The sequence below is a fragment of the Orcinus orca genome, chromosome 15, assembly GCF_937001465.1.
Source record: "Orcinus orca chromosome 15, mOrcOrc1.1, whole genome shotgun sequence".
Lineage (NCBI taxonomy): Eukaryota > Metazoa > Chordata > Mammalia > Artiodactyla > Delphinidae > Orcinus > Orcinus orca.
In genome coordinates this window covers 66882069-66894943 of record NC_064573.1, presented here as the reverse complement: position 1 = coordinate 66894943, position 12875 = coordinate 66882069, and the positions used below count along the sequence as shown (strand labels likewise).

Sequence of the window (12875 nt, the reverse complement as noted above, 5' to 3'; positions counted from 1 at the left end):
ATGCATCAACCAGCTGCAATAATCATCAGTTCATGGCCACACTTGTTTCTTCTGACTCCCTCACCCACACCTCTTTGTATTATTTTGAAACAGATCACAAACATTATATCAAGGGAAATTTATTTTTGATCGCCTTTAATACCAGTCTTAAGAATGATGAATTGACAGACTGACAGTCACTTTAACTTTTACATTTGTCAAATGTTCCTACAGGTATTTCACTCTTAAGTATAGTTTTTTTTTTAATCCTGGAAGGCTGTATATAAATTCAGTTTATAGACATTTCCACTGGTCAGCCTCTACTCGCCATGTTCTTTAAATATTTATCTCTAATGTTGACTTCTGAGGTATAGACTTAAGTCTCTTACCTGCATAGTTTAGTGAATAGCAGAAATTAGCCTGGAACTGTGGTGACTGATCCCTTTTCAAGATTTTATAGGTGACCCCGTATGGCGCTGGTGGAGATTAAGTACCACCAGATTCCACAATGCCTGGTGTTCCTCAGCAATAGCAGGAAATCGACCATGTGGAATACATTCTCCTACTAATAAACTACTGCTTATAGCTAGCCTAGGAGAAATTTGTTTTCAAGCCTCTTATCAGGCTAACACTTTGACAGACTTTTTCTTTTTCTTTTTTTAGTACATTTATTTATTTATTTATGGCTGTGTTGGGTCTTCGTTGCTCCACACGGGCTTTCTCTAGTTGCGGTGAGCGGGGGCTACTCTTCATTGCAGTGTGCGGACTTCTCATTGTGGTGGCTTCTCTTGTTGCAGAGCATGGGCTCTAGGCACACGGGCTTCAGTAGTTGTGGCACGTGGGCTCAGTAGTTGTGGCTTGTGGGCTCTAGAGTGCAGGCTCAGTAGTTGTGGCGCATGGGCTTAGTTGCTCCGCGGCATGTGGGATCTTCCTGGACCAGGGTTTGAACCCGTGTCCCCTGCATTGGCAGGTGGATTCTTAACCACTGTGCCACCAGGGAAGTCCCCAGACTTTTTCTTCCTTGCCTTTTGTCTCCTTCCAGCTCTTCCTCCATCAGCCATCTCAAGTTTGTCCTCCCTTTTACATAATGAAACTCAGAAACTGTAATAAATTAGGTAGTTGATTTAGCTTATGTTTAGCCAAGTAATGTTTTTACCATTCTTCTTGGAAAGTCTATGAATAGTTTAATCCTAATCCTTGGGGATTAAATGCATTTTTATGTATTGTGTTGGCCATAAAGTTCATTCGGATTTTTCTGTAAGAGCTTGTGGGAAAATCCGAACGAACCTTTTGGTCATCCAATGTAAGGGGGAAAATCAGTCCAGAAGCCGTACAGGTAACGTGAACTGAGACAGTTTTATTAAAAAAAGCATTTATTTCATTTGACTGTGAAATATTATTTCTTTATGCTCATCTTGTTTGCCAAATTCTCAGTTCTCTTATGCTGAAAATCATTTGTTCCATTTTCAGTTTTCGGTAACTGCTTTGGTTATATGCATTGGCCTGGATTAACCCCCAAGTAAATGTGCCAGCAAGAATGAATTGATAAATGGCTTCTCTAGTTTTTTTGTTGTTGTTGTTGTTGTTTAGGCCTGCTATGTTATTTCAGTTCTATGCTATTTAGAGGTCAGTAAAAATCTAGTCCAGGAATCACTTAAAGAATTAATGATGTGTCAAATGATCTTGAAGAGAATAAAAGTTTAGGCCTTATATATTTAGGTGAGTTTAAAAAGGTAATGTGATGCTGAGAAAGCATGTTTACAATGTACTTTTATGTAATAATTTTTAAAAGCCCCCCCCCCCCCATATTTTATAGCTTTTCCTGCCTATCCCCTATTGGTTTATGAGAAAAACTTCCTAAATTCAAGTTTTCTCATATCTTTTCTCTTTAGTGCTGAGTGTGAATACTCAGTATTCTTTAAGTCAAGAACTACATCTTAAGAATGGAAATAGAATTGGTTAAAAGAAAAAAAGGTAACATTTATAGAAAAATTGAGTTCCTTTCAAATATGACTATGTCCCTTATTCCTTCACCCAATCATTGACCTCAGAGGAATTGAGTGGAAAGGAATAAAATGGAACAGATTGACACAAAACTCTTCATATAACAGGTTATTTTGGTGTTTATAGAAGTGGAGACATTCTTCGTACACCCTAGGTAATTATATTTCTTGAGGCTCCAAGCCATGTCATATCAACCTTACTAAAACATACCAACTTCATTAAACTTTTATTTATTTATTGCTATAAATAACTGAATAGATTTTTATACTTTTGCTTTTGAAATTATTTGATTATCAGCTATGATTTCTTGACAGTCATGGTGAATACTTAGCAGTGTCACTTCCCTAGGACTGCTAAGTATATGACAAGTTTTATATTTTTTGATAGCATTTTATGAACCATTTATAAAGTTGTTACAGTTTTATTTTTAGAATTTGAAGCCGCTAATTTCTTTATACATTTTAAGTATCAAACTTTTTAAAAGTTTGTGCCTCAAGATAAAACCTGTGCCTCAAGATAAAATGGCCCCTTAGAGGGGTTGGAATGGGCCCAGTCAGCTAGAGTAGCAAAGATACAGTTTTATGGGTAGTAGCTGAGTGAGTGAGTGTTGTTGAAGTCTCTGTATGGCTGTTCGTTTCATCACTAGGTGACTGGTTTTATAGAAAGCCTGACTTCAGATTAAACAGCTTTACTTGGTACAGTCAGTGGTACCACATCCATGGATTCCCCGATTAATCGGGGAAAATTACAGAAAATTCCAAAAAGCAACACCTGAATGTGCTGTGCACCAGCAACTATTTACATAGCATTTACTTTATATTAGGTTTTATAAGTAATCTAGAGGTGATTTAAAGTATACTGGAGGATGAGTATATGCAGTATATACAGTATTATATGCAAATACTGTATACCTTTTTTATATAAGGGATTTGAGTATCCATGGGAGTGCTGTGTGTCCTGGAACCTATCCCCCTCAGATACTGAAGGACGAATGTGTTTAGTAGTGGATTATAGTAGAGCAGCAATTCTCAAAGTCTTTGGTCTGAGGACCTCTTTTTACATTCTTGACTTATTGAGGGCCCCAAAGAGCTTTTGTTTATGTAGGGTGTGTCTGTCTGTATTTACTATCTTAGAAGTTAAAAGCTGGGCTTCCTTGCTGGCACAGTGGTTAAGAATCCGCCTGCCAATGCAGGGGACACGGGTTCGATTCCTGGCCCAGGAAGATCCCACATGTCACGGAGCAACTGAGCCCGTGCACCACAATTACTGAGCCTGTGCTCTAGAGCCCATGAGCTACAACTATTGAGCCCACGTGCCACAACTACTGAAACCTGCGCACCTAGAGCCCGTGCTCTGCAACAAGAGAAGCCACAACGAGAGTCCGCGCACCGCAACGACGAGTAGCCCCCGCTTGCCGCAACTAGAGAAAGCCTGCGCACAGCAACGAAGACCCAACACAGCCAAAAAAAAAAGAACAAATTTATTTAAAAAAATAATAATAAATTTATTTTTAAAAAAAGTTAAAGCTGAGAAATCTTTAAAATGTTCATTAATTCATTTAAAAATAACAATAACCAATTAAATGTTACCATAACACTTTTTATGAAAATTAACTTTTTCCTCATCCGACAATAATTAATATAAAAGAGTAGCATTGATTTTTACAGTTTTGGGTTTTTTTTGTTTTTGTTTTTTTTCCGGTACGCGGGCCTCTCACTGCTGTGGCCTCTCCCGTTGCGGAGAACAGGCTCCGGACGCACAGGCTCAGTGGCCATGGCTCACGGGCCCAGCCGCTCCGCGGCACGTGGGATCTTCCCGGACCAGGGCACGAACCCGTGTCCCCTGCATCGGCAGGCGGACTCTCAACCACTGCGCCACCAGGGAAGCCCTTTACAGTTTTTTTAAAAATGTTTGGCTTAATAGATGATAGCTGGATTCTCATACCTACTTCTCCATCCAATTTGTTACAGTATGTTTTTTTTTAAATAAATGAAGTAAATCCAGCCTCACAGAGATTCATAGTTAGAGGAAGAGTATTTTAATAGTTTTTCTAGGTAGTTGTGTGTATTCTTCTATTATACTGCATCAAAACTTGACAAGTATCAGTTCTTTTTAATAAATTTATTTATTTATTTATTTTTGGCGGCATTGGGTCTTTGCTGTGCACGGGCTTTCTCTAGTTGTGGCGAGTGGGGGCTACTCTTCGTTGCAGTGCGTGGGCTTCTCATCGCGGTGGCTTCTCTTGTTGCAGAGCACCAGCTCTAGACGTGCGGGCTTCAGTAGCTGTGGCTTGCCGGCTCTAGAGCGCAGGCTCAGTAGTTGTGGCCCGTGGGCTTAGTTGCTCCACGGCATGTGGGATCTTCCCGTACCAGGGCTTGAACCTGTGTCCCCTGCCTTGGCAGGCAGATTCTTAACTACTGCTCCACCAGGGAAGCCCCGACCAGTATCAGTTCTTTGAAGGTTAGTTGCAGTGTGGAATCTGAAGCCATATCAGTGAACTTTTTGTATTATGTTAAAACCATAGGTCTGTCTTGCACTTTAAATTAATCTTTTATCCATGCATAATTTTGTAACATCAAAAATAGGTCATTTAGGGGCTTCCCTGTTGGCGCAGTGGTTGAGAGTCCACCTGCCGATGCCGGGGACACGGGTTCGTGCCCTGGTCCGGGAAGATCCTACATGCTGCGGAGCGGCTGGGCCCGTGAGCCATGGCCACTGAGCCTGCGCGTCCGGAGCCTGTGCTCCACAACGGGAGAGGCCCGCGTACCGCAAAAAAAAAAAAAAGAATGGGTCATTTTGAAAATAATGAGGAGTGAGTAATGCAGATCTTCCAAATGTCGACATATTTCGTGATAAAATTTCTTTTAAAAATCACCCTTGGGGACTTCCCTGGTGGAGCAGTGGTTAAAACTCCGCCTCCCAGTGCAGGGGATACGGGTTCGATCCCTGGTCTGGGAAGATCCCACATGCCGTGGAGCAGTTAAGCCTGTGTGTCACAACTGCTGAGCCTGTGCTCTAGAGCCCGTGAGCCACAACTACTGAGCCCGGGTGCCATGACTACTGAAGCCAATGCGCCTAGAGCCCGTGCTCCACAACAGGAGAAGCCACCACAATGAGAAGCCCGCGCACCGCAACAGAGAGTAGCCCCCACTCTCCGCAACTAGAGAGAAAGCCCGCATGCAGCAACGCAGACAAAAACAAACAAAAAACCTTGAGTATTGTTTGTTTATAGATAGGATTTTTCTTTCTTTGAGATTAAAAAATTGTTAGAAGTGTGATAAGTAGCATGTGTGGAAATGTCCACTAACTAGTGGTTGTACTTCTTACTGGTGCTGTCAGTTTAACAAGATATGGTTTTGCTTATGTAAAATTTGCTGTGTAAACAGATTCCATCATAATTTAAAGTCAGACTTTCCACCAGATTGCTTTTTCCCCCTGGTCTTCCTATACCATAAAAATTCATAATGTAAAAGGCTACTTTTTAATATAAATTATAATTAGTTCAATTCATGTGCCATTTAGATTATAATTTATTGCTTCTTTGAAATTGCCTTAATAGAAATAAATCTAATTTGTAATATAAAGCAGATTATGCTAGGGGTAGTGGTTCACACATGTTTTCAGTTTGAGAATTCACTTCTTAAGTTTACATTAAAAAGAAAAAAACTTTCTGTTATGGAAAGTTCACATATAACCAAAGTAGACACAGTGGTATAGTGAACTCTCACTTAAAAGTTGCATGAATTATCCCTCATGGACAGTTCTGTTTCATTTATGCCCCATTCCCTTCCCTCTCCAATTATTTTGAAGCAAATTCCAGATGGGAGTCACATCATTTCATTTTTATATAATGCAGAATGTATCTTTCAAAAATAAGAATTAAAGGTTATAACTTAAGAGAAAAAAGCCACTGTATCTTGGTTTCTCTTAAAAGTAATATACTAAGAACTTATTAGTGCTTAATAGAAATGTTCTTAACCTCTTTAACTTTTTTTTTTGGCATTGGTGTGTTCTCCATCTAAAGGCGCCTAATGTATTAGATGGAACACTTTTGGGGGTGAATATTTTTTCATTGAGCTTTCTGCCAGTCCACCATGGTCACTGGACTCTCACTGTTATTATGCTTCTAGACATGGCAGAAAAACCCAGTATGGATGAGTAGGAGCTTTGAAATTATTTAAACATTTGGGTTTTTCCAGGATGAAGAGACTCGGCACAGCCTTGAGTGCATCCAGGCCAATCAGATCTTTCCCAGGAAGCAGCTGATCCGGGAGGATGAGAATCTTCAGGTAATTTCAGGCCACTTTTGATTGTGAAATAAGTATTAAGCATCATAGTAACAATGTAGCAGAACTAATGGATTCAAGTAATGTGCTATGTATAGGAAAATATGTATTAGAAAAATATATTTTTTCCTGAGCCATACACATAATAGAAATATAAGCTGGAAAACATCTCTCCTTTTAGAAAGACTTTTTTTTCCTGAGAATTCACTGAGATGATCATCTCTGTGTCATTCCTTCTGTAGTCTAGAATATGAATAACTAGGTTTTATGAATCTTGAATCTTGTGGGTATAAACCCATCCTCTTTAGGTCCCTTACCCATTTATGTACTGTTTTTGAGTGACAATGTTTATCATCCATTCACCTGACCCGTGTTTGAACACTTTGCTTTACTGCTTCAAAACTCTGAAGGGTTTCTTCTTCCATTTGGAAGGTTCCTTTCCTTGAACTTCATGGAGAAAGCACAGAGTATGTGGGCCGTGCTGAGGATGCCATCATTGCCCTTTCTAATTACAGACTTCACATCAAGTTCAAGGAGTCTCTGGTTAACGTAAGTGTTTCTCAACTGTTCTCCCACTAAAGTAGATGGAGAAAGGAAGCATTCAATAAAAAAAACTTGTTACTGTTCTCAAAGAGAGGAGTGTTATATGGGGTTTGGTTTGAAAACCTTGTGTGCTCTGCTTTTCTCTCACTTAATTTAAGCACTCAGGGACACTAGGTTAGCAAGCAACTCTTGTGCTTGATTTAAAATGATACATGTAATTGTCAGCTAAGGTGTCCATTGTCTACTAACACTGCATGAATTGCAGTAGGTAATGTTGTACCATTAAGCTTTGTAAGGGTGCAAAGGCTGTATAGGCTTTTATTCCTCATTTTTTAGTAGTTGCTGACTGCCTCAGTTGAGAGAACTTCCTGGACCTTAATGTCAAATGTTGAGTTGTACTTTGAGCTCAGTGCAGACTTCTGTTATAGGAAGAAGTTATTCTAATGGCTCCTTAGTGGTATTAAGTATAGATGTCAAGTACAATGTGTATTTGCATAATGGACTATATATTGCTGAAGAGAAGGAAGGCTTTCAGTTTTCCAGTGCATTTACCCTTTTCAATTATGAGGGTATTCTCAGTGAACTGGTTCTTCCAGCACACTTGCCATCATTAATAGTTTTCAATAAACGTGCCTTTCACCACAAAAATGTGAAGGTTCATGTATTTCAACCAAATGAATGCCTTCTTCCTTCCTCACTGGACCGTATTGTGGCTTTTTGCACTTTGGTTCTAGCACAAAGAAGTGTATTATGACATCTTGTAAAAGCTCAGGACTGTAGTTTCATTCAGATTGCGTGTTTTGGGGTTCATTTTGGGATTCTTAGAAAAAGTTTACTCAGCCATCCAGAAGTTACCCAATTCCTTCATCATATTTTTCCCTTGGCAAGACTCAAATGGCTGACATTTGCTTTGTGGTTGGCATTTATTATTTTAGTATTTATTATTATTCTTTGTAGTTAAGCATTTATATCCAGGAATCATTGTGGCCTGAATTCCTTCTGGTTTCTAGATTTGGGCTATGATCATATCTGTTATGTTAGTTTTCTGCCTATCAGCTAAAAATACACACTGGATTCATCAAGGAAAGAGGCATGTTGTGCTTTCTTACCATATAGCACTGTATTCAGAAGGGCCCATTTGGAATTGGGTGGCCGTGATAGGAGGGGACAGGATTGAATCTCCTATAACATTCCAGCAACCAGGCGTTTCCTACCAGCTACTGTGGAAATAATGACAGTAATAATTAGTAGAATTGCCCAATTTAATTTTGTGTTTAAACTGTGTTTAAATGTCTAGAATTGATGAAATTGTAATTAAATTGCATGTGGAGATAATTTAGTTTCATATCATTGCATTTTTCCATACAGTCCTCTGTCTCTCAGCTTTTTGGTTTATGGCGAAGTATTTCAGAGACTATTTTTAGATCTATTTGGGAATATGGTCTGTTGGAGAGAAAGCATGGATTTGATCATGTCATTCACCAGCCTGAAGCCCTTCAGTGTTTCTTAACTACTTCTAAGATGAAATTACTTAGCATGGTATGATCCTTGGTCCCTGACAGCTTTTCTGTATCCCTCTTTTCCCCCTTCTTCCCTTTGTATTGGTAAAACCACCCTCCTTGGAATCTCAGACATACTTTACACCTCTGAGTTCTCTTTTCTCCTACCCAGGGAACTTCTCTTCATCTGTCAAAATCCAGTTCAGGTGATAAATTCTTCTGTGAAGCCTTTCTCAATCTCAGTTCCCTCCCTGACAGTTTATTACCCTCTCTTCTGGCTTTTTCTGTATCTTGAACATACCTTTACAACATTTACCAGATATGCTATAATTTTTTGTTTATTCATCTTTGTATCTTCAGAATCCAGCATGTGTACTGGTGCCATGGTATTCAGTAAATACTAAAGTGAATTGAAGTTAATAGGGGTTTGAAATTGATATTAGACCATTTTTAAACCCCCTTTGGGTTTAAAGTTCATTTTAAAACATACTTCTGTGTAAATACGCCTGTGTCATCTTGTCTCTTAACAGTAGCTGTATGAGTAGGTTGTTTACTGGAATTGTTGGTCCCCCACTGTGATTGAGATACAGTGCTTAAGAAAACTTACCCCTGTTTTTACTTTTGACTCATTTCTTCACCTAAAAGTGCTTTCCATTTAGTATTATAACCCTCTAAGGCATAGAGCCTGCATGTCACGTTTTAAAAAGCCCAAGATAATGGTTTTGCACAGAAAAATTGTTGTGCAAAAGTATTTTGGCGTTGCAGTGACTTTAAACATTTCAGGTTGAGAGCGACTAGGACTTCTTCATACAAGTACGTTAATCACATCGCAGTTAGAGCTAAGGTTCCTAAAACCTGTGGTTACTCCAGGAAACAATGGCTCCTCCTACACTGGGTCCTCCCTCAGCAGATGAGCATTTCAGTAAAATCTGTGAGATTAAGAGACCCCCCCCTTTAAAGGTTATTATATCTAAATCAAACATAAATCTACCATCACCCAGATGTACCAGTATATATTGTGGCATGCTCCAGTTTGCATCATTTTGTATGCTTTTAAATCAACACACATCATTTTGTATACTTTTGAATCAACACATTTAGCACTTTAGAGAATGACTTACTGTCAAGCTTTAAATAGTTACCTGATAATCATATATTCTCTGTTAATTTCACAGCAGCGCTGAGATACATCATTACTTTAATGCACACACATTCACTGGATATCAAGTTTCCAGTTTCTGGGGTAAAGAACCTCTAGTACAGTTCAGTTGTAGCATTTAAGGTATGAATTGCTCCTATTCTGTGCTTTTCCCAAACTATATTTTTACATATGTACAGGTAATTTGCTCAACTAATTTATAAACAAGTAAGTGTTCAAGTGGAGTTCATGAAATTTTTAAACAATTCTTGTTGTGTAATTCAATAGACCGCCTCTCAATCTGCTGCTTCTGCAATCCCAGTAAGTAGCATGAGAATTCTAGGCGGTTGTTGCACCTGTGCTTGGAACAAACTGGTTTTGAGTGTCAGATGCTCACCTTGCAAATCAGCAAAGTGTGTCATCTCTGCATGAGTCCCTTCCCTCATATTAGACAAAGTTCTAGTGGTTTCCTATATGAGGACAATTTGTGGGGTGGGGATAAAGCCACACAGTTTAAACATAAGCGGGTGGAATTGTGACCTTCAAAAAATGTAAACTGAATTTCAACCAGAAATAATTTGTAAAGTCAATGTGAATATTTAAAAGGACATTAAAACTCCATTTCCAGACTGCTCTGTTAATGCTTCTTAGGAACAAGCTGGAAGTATACTTGGAAACACTTTACTTAGCATTTTCCTAGATTCTTTCCATTGCCTAACTATTGTATATCAAAAATCTTCATTCCCCAAGCATCAAAAGGAGGTTATTGTTAACAATGCACTTTGGCCTTAGCATTCATAAATCAGAATAGCTTCTGAAACCAGTATGGAAGAGTACCTTGTAAATACCACAGGTGAGCAATAAAGAGTTGAGAATGAAGAGGTGAAGGGGTGAGAATAAAGAGTTTGGGTCTTTAACCTGTGACAGTCTTCTTCCTCTGACAGTTTTTTGTTTTTTTTTTTTTTTTGCGGCACACGGGCCTCTCACTGTTGTGGCCTCTCCCGTTGCGGAGCACAGGCTCCGGACGCGCAGGCTCAGCGGCCATGGCTCACGGGCCTAGCTGCTCCGCGGAATGTGGGATCTTCCCAGACCCGTGTCCCCTGCATCGGCGGGCGGACTCTCAACCACTGCACCACCAGGGAAGCCCCCTCTGACTGGTTTTTGAGTCATAGGTGTTAGAGCCCAGATACTCCAGTGTGTTACAGATTTTAGGTGAAGACTCATTACATTATTTTTTACTCTGCTATTGCCAGTTTTACCTCACATGTGTATGCAAGATTAGTACTTCCCATTCATGCTATAAAAAGGGCATTTGTTTTTAAAAGGTATACATTATTCCACTTTTAAATTCTGGTGCTTAAAAAATAATTCACACACACACCCCCACCCACCCAGAATGAATTATGGTAAATATAGTAGGATATGATGATATAAAATTCCCTCTGGAATGAGACAGTACTGTGGGTCTTTTAGACTTGTGCATGTCTATTAAATTTTTAAACTGCCACTCTTCTGCTTTTTTGGATTGATGCTCTTATGAGTTTTGGTGTACATGATATAACTTTTGACCTTTTGAGGAATTGATTAACAGCACTGAGTGTGTTTGATGTATTTTGAGCATGAGTTTGGTGAGTTTTACAAGAGGAAAAGCACTGTAATGGGAGATAGAATTGCCTGGCAGGTAGAAGGCAGAGGAGAAAGGAGCAAAAAGAAAATGAGTTGCTACAAAACACTGAATCAGTGGGTAAGAGGATTTGAATGTGACTTTAGATTTCTTTGAATTGCCTCTAAGGAATCTTGGTTTACATTCTGTTTTCCTCTTGAAGATCCCTGGTAAAGAGGCTACTACTTAATTGTGAAAGAAAAACTAAAGTAGAGCTCACACAGAAGGGAAGGGCATCTTAGAGGAAGAAAGAAAGGAGTACCATATGTAATGGAAGGACCCTGAGCTAGAGGACAGCCATGGATTCTTGTCCTGACTTGCCGCTAGCTTTAGCGTAGTGGCTTAACCTTCCTGGGCTATAAAATGGTCTGGCTCTTGTGTCTGTAATTCTTTGTTATGAGGTTGAATATTGGGTATGTCTAGTTACAGAAATGGTAAGAGAGCCTCCTAATATGTGATGAAAGTTGAGAAACCTAAATCAGTGGACTTGCCTTTAAAAAAGTAGAGAACCTTATGTTTTGGTTGGATGTATGAAGAGGAAAAGAAGCCTATCTCTGGCTTTTTAGAAGAGGAAGCAGTCTGGGGGCAGGGGTGCATTGAAGAGTAACATTGAGGTGAAAAGGGAAGAAAAAAGGGAGATACTCATTTGATATAAAATCAGGTATTTCCCTTTTAGGTCCTTGTTCTTGCTGCATATTAAACTTCCTTGCATGTGACAATTTGCATGATTATTAAAATCTGTTTTCTGTGCCTATGACTTGAGTACACATGGTTGTTTCTGGTGACTTGCTAGTATCTGTATACTAGCAACCAACATTTTTATCCTTATTCCTTAAATTTGCAGTGTTAAAATACATGAAAATTTGTATATTGAAAGCATTTAGGTAGCATGTGTTTTGCATGCTCTGAGGTGTTGCATATTTGTATTTTGGAAGTCTGGACATAGGATCTTGGGCTCTAGTCCAATAGTAGGGATGTAAACTTACCTGTTCTTTGTAGCAAAATAGCACAGACTGGTCCACTCCCTCCAGCAGCTGCTAATAGCGTTAGTTGGTTTTCAAGTTTTCTAGCTATAAGGAAAGGTGATAGAAGGGGATCTGGGATGCGGGTGACTGCTGAGAGAGCAGGTGGATTTGTAAAGCTCACTCTCACTCTACCCCAGACTCTTCCCATTCCCTGTTCCTGGGACTTCCTAGTGACCATCCGAGGTTGAGAAAGCAAAGGCTTGTGTCATGTAGGAAGGTTGGAAGGTTGTCCAAGGAAGTCAGGAAGCATGCACAATTTTGGCTGGTAAAATTTTAGAAAATTGAGATAAGAACTCAGGCCTCTTAATTGCCCGTCTGGCAGCTCTTTTTTGTTTGTTTGTTTGTTTTGTGGGGGGGGGAGGGAGAAGGGGGTTGTAGGTTTAAAAACAAAGAAACCCAACATGAGTCTGTTATAGGATACCCAGAGGACTGGCCTGAGAACAAACCAGTGTTCTCTTCTGATCTCTTAATCTCCTATTACTTCTTCACAATTTATCCCCACTGATATATTGTTGGGTTTTTTTTTCCTTCTTAGACGTACAGGTCTTGAAAGAATTTTTAGCTGCATCAACTCCAGTTTCTCACAGCACCTTGGGGTTAAGGACTTAAACAAAAACAGAGGGCCAAAGCTCCTTTTTTTCTCAGAACACAGGCAAGAATTCTTAGTCTTTCTCTTACTTCTGGTCCTATTATAAGTGTAAGGGAATTTTATTGATTAACCAAGAAGGCTAGGGTCTC

The 12875-nt window shown here is 39.4% G+C and overlaps 1 protein-coding gene across 13 annotated transcripts in view; it reads left to right on the top strand.

Annotated features, from left to right (window-relative positions):
- Window positions 1–12875, top strand: part of MTMR3 (myotubularin related protein 3) — a 176370-nt gene that overhangs the window by 86090 nt on the left and 77405 nt on the right. For all 13 annotated transcript variants that reach the window (XR_007471607.1, XR_007471608.1, XM_033412763.2 and 10 more), the window contains 2 exons: window positions 6183–6272; window positions 6702–6818. Coding sequence is in view for 11 of the 13 variants with exons in the window: in XM_033412763.2 (XP_033268654.2) it covers window positions 6183–6272; window positions 6702–6818 (207 nt within the window). In the remaining 2 variants the exon portion in view is untranslated. The remainder of the gene's footprint in view (window positions 1–6182; window positions 6273–6701; window positions 6819–12875) is intronic.